Genomic DNA, 11,689 nt, shown 5'->3' with positions numbered 1-11,689 from the left:
GGGAGTGTGTGGGTTGGGGAGCAGGGGGAGGGTATAGAGGATTTTTGGAGAGAAAACTGGGAAAGGGGATAGCATTTGAAATATAAAAGAAGAAAATATCTATTTAAAAAACCCAACCAAAAACAAAACAAAACAAATAAACAAACAACTTCCAATGGAAAATGCAGTACTTTTCAGATATCCTAAAACAAGTCATGAAATAAAAATGATGAAGGGATGCCTTAAAAAAAAAAAAAGTCTGATATAGACCGGAACACGGTGTGTTCATTAACCTGCATGTTATCTGGGTGATTGGGCTCATGGAATCTCTCTCACCCTTGGTCCTTAAGCAATGAAAAGTGGAAAGAAAAATGGGAGTAAAGGCTAGCCCTTCAAAGCAAAATGGAAGCAAAGGCTAGCCCTTCAAAGCGAAGCTTCTCTTTTTTTCCTGCCTTAGCTGGTGAGCACTTGATTTACGATGTGATTCCATTATTTTGATTTTATATTTTTCTTTACTTGTATGCATTTGTGTATTTCATACTGTTTGCTCTGTAAAATGTAGTCCTGAGCTGCATCCCTGAAAACTCTGGGCATGGAAGTTTACTCTTGAGCATCTGTATAAACCCCTTTAGACTCATTCTGAGAATAAAAGTGTTATAACCTGCCTTAGAATGATAGAATTCAAGCATTTCAATTCTGAAAGTTTGAACACACTCTACGTATTAGAGTAGAGTGTGTTCAAAGTAGGCATCTCAGAAGCTCGTTTTGCACCTCTAGACACAGCAGAGACACCAGACACAGTAGTGTGAGAGTCAGAGGGTGATTCTGGATCCTTTGAGACAAATGCAGGATGCCCAAAGAAAAAGTGACATCCCACACGTTTCTTTCATTTTAATTGTCAACTTAATTTGCTTCCCTACAACTTAATTTTTATTATTAATAATTTCACACATACACATAAGAGGTTTTAAAAAAATCCATGACCATTCTTGCCCCTCCAGTTCCTTCTCTACCTCCCCACTACGTTCCCCTCCCAACTTCATGAAATACTGCTGTCTTTTTCTTTTAAACCTACTAAGCCCCTTTCCTGCTGCATGTACACGCATGGGGTAGGACCATCTCCTGGACCATGGGTAACCATAAATCTATTTTACTTCATGCCAAAGTAGATAAATTCTACTGTCAATACATTTCATGATCCAAAAAACAATGATATAAATAAATGAATACAAATTAAAGAAAAATATAAGGTGATGGAAAACAATTATATCAAATTACAAGTCAATTACTCCTTAGTTCTGAGACAGTCAAGGCAGGAAAAAGGCTCCACTTTGAAAGAGTAACCTTTATTTCCATTTTATTTAATTGTTTATGGACTGAGAAATGGACAGACTCTGTGAACTCAATAATCTGGATAACACCGAGCCTAATGAATGCGTTGTGTTCAAGAAAGAATAAGGTTAAAAATTTTGGTGCCATTAAGAACAGCAAACAACCAATTCAATGCAAAATGGTTTCAATGAGAAAAGTGATGAAAATATGAACAACACAAGTGTTATGCAAAATTGAAAATAAGATCACTCAAGTAAAGCACTTAAGGTTTGTCTGGTAATGAAATGCTCTGGTCCTTACAAAATTACTAACATAAATAAAGAGTAAAGTGGCTATATGACTGAAAAGTCACTCTAATCTAGAAGCACCAATTGCCATGCATCCCAGCAAGGATTCTGCTTCTGAGAGGGACCTGGGATGCAGTATGTTCAGCATCAAGTTTGAGCTCTATAATTATCGCAGTTCATGTGAAAGCAGAAGGATGTATTTTCTAGTTTGGAAGACTGGCATGTGCAAAAGGTCATCGTACTGACTAACAAGTGGCTGATGTTACTCACAATCTAATTCGGGGCTGACTTGACCCTAAAATTGTTTCCAAAGAGTCAAGACAAGTTTAGAGAGAGAATTCTTTAAAATGATGGTAGAAAAAAAAAAGCAGCAAACAAAACCAAACAATCAAACAAAATAAACAAGCAGGCAAACAAAAGATCATTGGATAACAGTTATGATTGGAGAGTTGACTTCTGTACAAGAGTGGGCCAAAAGACAAAGGGTGGTACATACTTCCTTCAGTTTAGCGCCTTCAGAAATACAGGATAGTACCCAGACACAGAGCAAAAGATACAAACGAAAACAGAGCACTAGGGGCGCGCAGGGGGGTGGGGAGGGTCCTCAATTCTGATGGAAATACTGTTACAAGAAACTGGCCAACTCTGAGTGACTTATGTGGGAGTCCTGGTTTTCTCAGCTTAGTCATTTATTGTGGATTGCATCTAACCAACATAGATTTTCCTTAATTTACAGTAATATCATACCACATTAGTTTTACTGGCTGATTTCACATATATTTCACCTATTGTACTGTGCACACACTGTGGGTAAAGCCTCTGTCTTGCTTTTTATTCTATTTCTGGTACCTTGGTAATGCTAAGTCTCACATAATTGGTTAATAAATTGGTTTTAGTAAATGAATAGATTTTCTTAACCACTATGCAATACTACCAGTTCCTATGGCAAGTATGGAGCTTTAAAATGGAGAGTAGTCTGCCTTCTAAGGACCTCTGAATCTGTGGGAGAAAAGGGTGTAATAGATATGACACAGTGTAGTAAGTATATGATATATTAATATGCAATATTATATATTTATATACAACTATATAAATATATTTATATTAGATATACATATATCTGTAGTTTATTATTTATATTAATATATAATTATATATAAATTATGAAAATATGCAAGATAATTATTTGTAATTATTTATATATATGCATACACACACACACACATACTCTGTAGGAGGAAGAGGAGGAAGAAAGCAAAATGTAAAGGGAAGCAAGGTACGAAGATAAAAGCCTACTTATTTATTTGCATTTCTGATTTCATAGTGTCTTAGAGGAAAATGATCTTCAAATCAGAGATGGGAGAACAGACCTGTCAGGAAGGATTTACAGCAAAGATGAGGAAGTAGCGGCATGGAAGAGCTCTCGGCTGCTTTGTGTGAGACTCCTCAGGCCCAGACAACTCACGCTTCACAATAATGAGAAAGTGTAAGTTATGATTGCTCATTGTAACATCTGTGAGGAGTCGCGGGGAGAGAAATTAAATGACGATCAAAATGGGAATGAATTGTTTTTAAAGAAATGCTAATTCTGGAAAACAATATTCTAAAAAGAATGATTAAACAGATGGTCTCCGTAAAGGGGATAAATGAGAGCTGTGCATACTAAGCTACTGACGGGGTTCGTGAGAGAGAAAACGAACCATTGTTCAGGTGAACTCTATGCAGAACCTCAATATAGAAAAGCTAAAACCAAGGAGCAGAAGCCTGGGTCTTCAGCTCTCCTGGACCCTGTCCCCACAACCCACGCAGCACAGCTGGAAAGCCCAATGCTGCTATTTTGAGAATTTGCTTTTCTTTTATAAGCCTTTTAAGAACTCATTTTGAGGCTCTGAGAAGATTCCATAAACATTCTTCACATGAAACGATAGTATTGAATTAACAAGTATGGTTGTAGAAAGAAAACAGCTTTGACAATAGTGACTCGGCTTCTGCTGCACTACCTGGGTGACCAGGAAGGAGACTTACATCATTTATATCCATCAGTGATAGGGGCTCTTTACTGGCAAGGATCCCTGGTCGAGGTCACAGCGAGGTAATATATGAGCCACTCCCTCATTCCTCTTAAGGGTCACTGCTTTGTCAGAATCTCTCAAACTTAGCTCTGCCTTGTAAAATAGTTTTGAAATAAAACCCTGGACAAGGACAACACAATTGTTGTTAAAAATACAACCAAACTTTTTATCTAGCATTAAAGAGAGCTCTGCATGTGGAGACACTAAAGTTTTTATTTATATCATGAAGCATATTTAGCTTAATTTGAGGTTTGCTTGCTTGCTTGCTTAGCTCTTCTTTTACTTGCTTCTTTGGTCTACTTACTTATTAGGAACAAACTGATCAAGGTCCCAAAGCTATTGTAGTCTTCATGTGCACTCACAGAAAGAGCAGACAGTGTAGTAACGTTCCTGCACACTGGAAAGATCTATACACTGGTGCATCTGTAGGACTAGATCAAGTAGCATGAGGTGGATATTAGTGAACAGTATTTTACTGAGGCGGGGAATCCAGGGCAACAAATCCCTGCCCCAGCAGACTCAGTGTGGGAGAACCAGGAATGTTGAACAGTGCAGAACAGAAATACATAGAAACCATAAACTATGTTCAGATATGTGCCTGTCTACAAGCACTGCTTTTAAACACTTGGAGTTCCAATAATCAATATATTTTGTGTTCCAAAGTGCCAATTTGGGATTAAAGTTGTTTTAAGAAAGCACACTATTTTAACTAAGTCATGCATTCTGGGTAATCAGACAGGGATAATCCAGGTTACTGGGTACAAGATATACTGTGTATGAAAGACTTCCTAGGATGACCAAGTCTATGAGGTCTTCGGCAAACTGAAGGAAAACATTCATAACACTTTGATACTTAGTCAATTTTATGTTATATCTCTTCAGTTTATTAGCTATGATCTTCACGTGGCAAATAAAAACCATTTTAATTACTTCAGCCAGAATGTATGCAATTTAATGAGGGATTCTAGCTTGATAAGTAGAAATCATCTTATCATCTGAAATCATAAGAACTCTTTAGAATTCATAGCACCACAAAAGTCACTAGAAATGATTATATCAACATAAAAAATCTATTCTAAAAACTCATCCTGTAATCATCTGAAAGAACACATTCTTAAGTTCATCATATATACATAGGGTAGAGACCCACTATGTCAGCCTCAATCATTTTGGTCAGGTATGTTTTCTCTGTCCTTGTCAAAATCGGTTGTATAAATCTGAATAAGACAAGGCAGGTACTTGGCACAGTGAAGTTTCTCATTTGGTGCTGAAGCTTGCCTCTATTTAAGATGCATTTTTAGAAGCTTTGCTACTTAGTATTTTTCTGGAGCTATCTCGACAGAGTCTACCACAGAAGTTCAGAACAGTAATTAGCTTTCAGCAATACCATGACCAAAAAGATAAGACAGATCTAAAAACGAATTGTGACATAAGGAATACAATTAAAAACACATCTAAAAATGTTGAAGCTGTATGTTTGAGAAATAATTCATCCATCTCTCCCAAGTGCCTAACCCAAGAGCATTTCCAAGAACATGTAAGTTCTTTCTTTATCTGGACAATTAACCCAAGACTTTTGAAGAGGTGTAGTGAGATGGGCTGGAGGTAAAGCAGAGAATTTGAAGTAGTGAATGAGGAGGTCTCTAAATAACTGCAGTACTCAATCAATCCAAGAGTTTGGGTGAAAATTATCTAGATAGATTCTTTCTAGAGGACCCATCATTAAAAGCTGGCCATTCTCTGCCTTAAATTTGCATAGAAGAGCTAGTAACCAAGCATCATTCATGAATATCCAATGAAGAAACCCAGAGGAGCAGGTAATCTCAGAGAGCAGCTAGAGATGGTAACCAGAAGTGAAGAACAGAGCTTTGATCCCAGGAAGTAAAAGGGTGATTTGGATTGTAGAAACACTGGCAAGGAAAAGCAAGTCACATCTGTAGAAGCTACATTCAATTTCTCTGAACAATGCAGTAGAGTCCTCTAGGGTGAAACCGGAGGCGACAAGGACACCAACCCTCTGTGGAACCTGCAAACAGCTGCTGGATGCATTCCCCAGAAACAAGAGAGATAGGAATAAAGGGCAATGTAATTGTTCGAGAGTGTGGTGCAGATTATTAAATCTAAGCATTTAATTTGCAAAGGAGGATAGTATTACGATGACTACATTGATTACCATGAAGTGTGTGACATCTGAATGGGCTTGACAGGAAAAATGGAACTGTACTCTGTAATTTAGAAACCTAAAACTACTTATTTCTTCTAGGAGCATGTATTTTATTCAATTAGTTTTCTCCATTACTTATTTATAGTCAATGTGTGAAACAACCTCGATGCCAACAAACACGATACACTTGAAACCCTCCAATAAAATTGGATTTGTTCTACAAACCTAAGTGTCTGAATCTATACAATTTCTTAACTCACACCACAGGAAATGGATTACCAAATTAGAAGCAATTTTATAGTCAAAATCTAAATGTCTATTCTTGATTCAGTTCCAAAATGTTTATTACAAGGAAACTTCTAGAACCATGTAGAAATTACTCCTCTGTTTGGAACTCAGCAGATTTCCCCAAGAAATCTAGTCATTGTGTGTGAGGACTTTATAGTTGCTGTATAAAGCCATTGTCTTTTCAAACAGGTAAAGAGAAGTCCAGTGAGGTACTGGGCCTTCATGATGAGGGCTTGGTGAAAGGCCAATGTGTCAGACAGGCTGCTCTATGTTACCTCACAAGGTGTTTACTGACATTCCCAGAAAAACATCTCAGGAAAAACCCACTCTCTCTCTTCCTCTCTCTTCCCCACTTGTGTCTCAATGAGGTTTTATCAATAGCCCCGCCCCATTTTGAGCTGACAATCTTTCTGCTCCTGGTTTGGGAGTGCTATGAATACAGCACTGTGTATGTCACCACATCCAGCAGCAAAGCTTACCCTAATCAGTCACTTCTCTCCTCTTTGGACGGCCCTTCTGTTCCAAGGTTTTTCTGTTGGCCCCATCCAAAGCCATGGAATCAATCAACTTTGTGACATTTCCTTCACGTGGAAACAAATGTGTTACAAGAAAAATTCCTAGTATTGGGTGAAATTTGGGCACAACTATCATTTTGTGCTAGTTAATTTGGGATTTGGATTTTAAAAAAAAAAACCTTAGACAAGTTTAACTCATGACATTTTTCTTCAAAATCATGAAAATGAATGCTAGAAGAACTGCCATGAAAACATCCAGGCTTCCCCCTTCATATTTTAGAACACAGGTCCACACGGCTGTGAGGTGTTAGCTTCACGGAACATGTGTTTCTGAGTGCATGTGCACTGTGTCAGGAGAGGGTAAGCTCAGATCACTGCAGAATGCCTTAACTCTTAGCTTCCTGGTCATTTGCAAGAGGGGGCGATAACCAAAAGCATTCCATTTGCAACCTCACAAAAGGGAAGGCTGTACGCCCTCACAACAGAACTGTGTGCTTTCATATGAGAAGGACACCCAAGCAACGGACAGCACCTGCCTGGGTGTCTCCCACTGAGATGACCGCACATCCTTACCTGTCCCCAACCATAATTTTACTAATGAGTCACTGACAGTGCTTCTTTTATTCCTTCCTTTCCAGTTCTGCTTGTTAGAAAAGAGCACGAGAAGAGGAGGAAGAACTGCAACATGAAAAGGCTTACTTCCTCGTGTGCGGAAGGCCGCCTGCAGTTCCTTTAAAGAGTCGCACATACAATCGCCATGGTAAGCCTTTAGGTTCTCAGATGACTTTACAGACTCTCGGTCGTTAGAATCCATCGCACACACCATTAGACCCTGGAAGGGGATAGTGTTCTTCCTAGTTCTGATATGAGGTAATCAATTAATTTAAGAAGAAGAAGGACCAAAATAATAACAACCAGTTTTCTAGGCACTGAGGTAGTTCTACTGCCTACATGATTCTTTTATCTGAGCTATGTTCTGGTGATTTTATCCCATTGGCTCTTTGTGAGAATTAAGTTCGATCACATGTACCAAAGGCTTAGCGAATAAGAAATCCGATTGGCAGCCACTACCATTGATTCAGTAATATTTGAACCTGGAGAATGATGTCACCTTTGGCGGTGGCAGTGGAGTTAGTTTGCAGGGAAAGGCTGGATGGAGTTCACAAGCAAACTTAATAATCCTTGTTAAATGATGTACTTGGAAATCACTCAGAAACACAAAAACCACCATGGTACGGAACTTGCACTGAAAGTTTACTTGCCCAACATATTGGGAAAGGAAGTGTGATGTCCCCAAACTGGGGTGTGTGCAGCTCAATTTCACTAATTGTCTTTTCACACCATGGAGAGCAGACATATAAACAAACAGTGAAATATTTAAAAAAAAAAGGTGATATTTTGAAGCATACAGCACACCTCTGCTTTTATTAATTGAAGTTAAGGGTGGTTAACAGGTTCTTAGGGTGTTTCCAGACCTTAATGATTGGGTTCATTGGGACTGTTCTTTATCATTAAATATCAATGGGAGGGTGTTCTTATACATTAATAGGTGACAAAGCCATGCTTCTAGTCTGCAAAAGGTATTTTCTGGATTTTGTTTTCTCTTACTTAGATACTGTCCCCACACTCCCTGACAACATAAACATCTTCTGACTCATGTTTGAGAAGACCTCACCATCTATCTACAAATTTTTTTCTAGACTTTTCTGTCTTCCTGCATCATAGAGAGCAAGCAATAGTGTGTCACATACAGCCACTCATCTGCAAGCCAGATCCCTGTATCCCTGTCCCTCTGTCTCTGTAAATCTAGCTCGTCACCCAGGTCTGCCTATCTGAGTTCCTCAGTGTCTGTCTCGAATGTTTCTTTCTCTCTGTTCTGTTCAGTCCAATCTACCCTCCATTCACCTCTCTCCTGGCTAGCCCTAATAGCTGCTTCACTGACAAGTCTGACTGTACACCGGTGCTCTCCTAACATAGCCTTCTTCACCCTCATACTACCCTCACATGATTATGTGATGATGGTCATAATATTACAACTCCAACCTGCGCTTAAGACTTATGGTAACTTTTGATTCCCTAAGGATAAGAGGGACAGTTTATTGTGGTTCCATAGCCTCCTATGTAACTCACCTGCCTCAGGCCCAGCAAACACCCCTGAGCACCCTCTGTGCCTACTCCCTCATTCAGATCTTCCTCTCTCTCCTTCCAGGAGCATTTCTTGACTTCCTGACCACATCTGTTTCTCATCAAAAACTTTTATAACACCTTACAACTTTCCTTCATAGCCCCCAAATGAAATTTTGATTCAATTTCCTTTGACCGCTTGATTGATATTCTCTACTCCTACTAAAATGTAACCTCTCATAGACAGGAAAACACACGTATTTCTAGTTTCCTGCTACCCCCAGTCCAAGCACACTCATACAGGTGGTGTATGATGTAGCAACATCCAAAAGTAAATATTTGTGAAATGGACAAATAAATAATATTAGATAAGGGTCCCATGGAAAGAATACAGCTTTATAAAAAGAAGAAAGAAAGGAATGGAAATAGGAGAAAAGAAATTCGTGGGCAGCTTGTCTGTCATGGAAAATAGAGTTGGACCCATGGACAAAAATGGTTGGCCCAGATGCTCTAAGAACACGAGATTTTCAAAACGCGAACAAATGTTTCACCTTTAGTTTGAGAGAGTTGAGTTTCTCCTCCCGGAGGTGTTCTCTCAGCATCTCCCGGTGCAGGCGCTCCTGCTCTCGCGCAAACTCGCCCAGGGTGTACTGGCGCACGCTGTTGTGGCGACTGGACATCCCCAAAGTGCTGCCACCCTGGCTGGGCACACTAGTGAAGCCCTGCCTCCTGGTGAAGTAGTACACGGTGACACAGCTGAAGTGCACATTCTTCGTCCTCAGCCGTTTCTCCCTTTTCAGGATGGAGGAAGCTGGAAGAGAGAGAAGCTGGTCAGTAAAGACGAGGGCAGTGGCTCCCAGATGACGTCAAGAACGCCCTGGATTCTCCGTCTACTGAGGATCAGAGTGTTTGGAGCCCTGCAGGCTTGAGAAATACTGAATCCCAGAGTTGGCAAAAAGGCCCTTTAATTTCCGTTCTTACATTTTCTTTTCTAGGCATAGTAGAGTGTATTTCAAATGTTTCTGTAATGGCTCTCAAAGGAAACTTCTGGGGAGTTGCCAATTATTTTTGGAATTAGCAGCAGAGCACTATTCCTTGTTTCTTTGAATCCCCTGAGTTTTGGTTTTCTGGATTTCCTACAGATAATATTATACTACGATCAGAAAAGTCACAGAACGGCACACTCAGTATCCTGAGTATCCTTTTTATGAATATGCTTAAAAAAAACTAGCCAAATAAATTAAAGGAATAAGTCCTAATATTCTCCAGCACAGAAAAGTAGCTATAGGGTATAAAAACTTATTTAATATTTTATAAAGAATAAGAAAAGAGGGACTGAAGGGTTCCAAGACAAATGAAATGTTTATGAAAATACCAATTATAGTCAACCAATAACTGTACATTATATTAATATACATATTAAAAGAACTGGCTGTGCTCTGTGGGTATGTACAACTGTCAAAAATCAATAGAAATGTATTGTTCATAATTCTGTAAAGATAAAATAATCCAAAATAATAAAAATCCATGAAAAAGTTTATTTGTACTACTAAAAATATTTTAACAACTTAAATCTACATATATAACATAGCTCTCATTATCTCCGTTTCTTTCCCCTTTAAATAACATAGACAATGCTATTATAATACAAATATTAGGATAACTAAAAATGCCATAGAATATTTCAAAACTGCTTTCACTTTGTATTATATTTTAATTAATAAACTTGTATGATTTTTGTATACAGCAGTGATGTTACACCATGGAATTGCCAAACCAAGTTAATTAATGTTTCATGTGCTGAGGGTAGAATCATTATTATTAGCTGTGGGAATGGAAGAATGGCCTGAGCATTGAGGAGAGCTTGTGTACATCCAAGACTGAGCAAAAAATAGCCATGTGTGTTATAAACAGGACCTCCTGAAGCTAGCCAACAGGATGGACTATTTGGTTGAGTCCCTTTATTTTATAGTAGAACAGACTTAGGGAATGCAAGTGATTTTGTTTGATATAATTGGTTTCCAAAGTAAACTTAAACCTAAAAGGTCCCAATTTTATACCATATAATAAATTGTCTTATGACTGGCAAAAGAAAAACGTCACTCAAGAAAGAAATGTATTCATCCTATTGCAGGTCTGAACCCACTATCCTTCACACACTCAGATGTGCCGAAGTCCTTTGGAGTACAACTTGTTTAGAACTGGGATTCTTACAGATAGATTCAGATTGAAATGAAATCATGAGTCACCTTAAATCAGTAGGATAGGCGTTCTTACAAATAAGGTAAAATCTGGACACAGACTTAGAAAGAAGGGAGAGGCTATGGAGAGACACAGGAAAGAATGCTGTGGGGAGGTGGACACAGACACTGCGGTCAAACAACCAAGGTTGCCACTATAAGTATTCGAGGAAGAATGTCTCTCTGAACTGCAGAAGGACCATGACCCAGCCAATGTCTAGACTGCCAGAATTATAACAAAGGAGATTGGTGTGGATCTCAGCCAGACTGTTCACTGTGAGTTTGTTTGGAAACTGCTGGAAAGCAGGCGTGCCCATAAATAATAGATAGTGAAGGAGAAGGCCTCAAACAGCAAGATAACACCAGTGCACACTTCCAGGAAGGCTGCTAGGATGGATCTCGTCCCCTAGGTTTATTTATATAATGAACACCAGTAGAGGGCCTACTATGTACCAGCGCTTCCCAGATAGAATGTACCTGTGGAAAAACCTGGACCATGATGCTTCCCTGACTGGAACTCAGAATGAAGAGACTCCAGCAAGAGAATGACATTATTGTGACAATTCAACTTCCCTACCTACCCTCTTTTCTTAAATAGAAAGAAAGAAAGAAAGAAAGAAAGAAAGAAAGAAAGAAAGAAAGAAAGAAGGAAGGAAGGAAGGAAGGAAGGAAGGAAGGAAGGAAGGAA

The 11,689-nt window shown here is 38.9% G+C and overlaps 1 protein-coding gene across 3 annotated transcripts in view; it reads right to left on the bottom strand.

Moving 5' to 3' along the window:
* Csrnp3 (cysteine and serine rich nuclear protein 3) overlaps nt 1-11,689 on the bottom strand; it is a 183,713-nt gene that overhangs the window by 19,913 nt on the left and 152,111 nt on the right. For all 3 annotated transcript variants that reach the window (XM_021155449.2, XM_021155451.2, XM_021155452.2), the window contains one exon: nt 9,313-9,572. In XM_021155449.2, the coding sequence (XP_021011108.1) occupies nt 9,313-9,572 (260 nt within the window). The remainder of the gene's footprint in view (nt 1-9,312; nt 9,573-11,689) is intronic.

This window comes from Mus caroli, chromosome 2, assembly GCF_900094665.2.
Source record: "Mus caroli chromosome 2, CAROLI_EIJ_v1.1, whole genome shotgun sequence".
Classification (NCBI taxonomy): Eukaryota; Metazoa; Chordata; class Mammalia; order Rodentia; family Muridae; genus Mus; species Mus caroli.
This window is presented reverse-complemented; position numbering and strand designations above follow the sequence as displayed.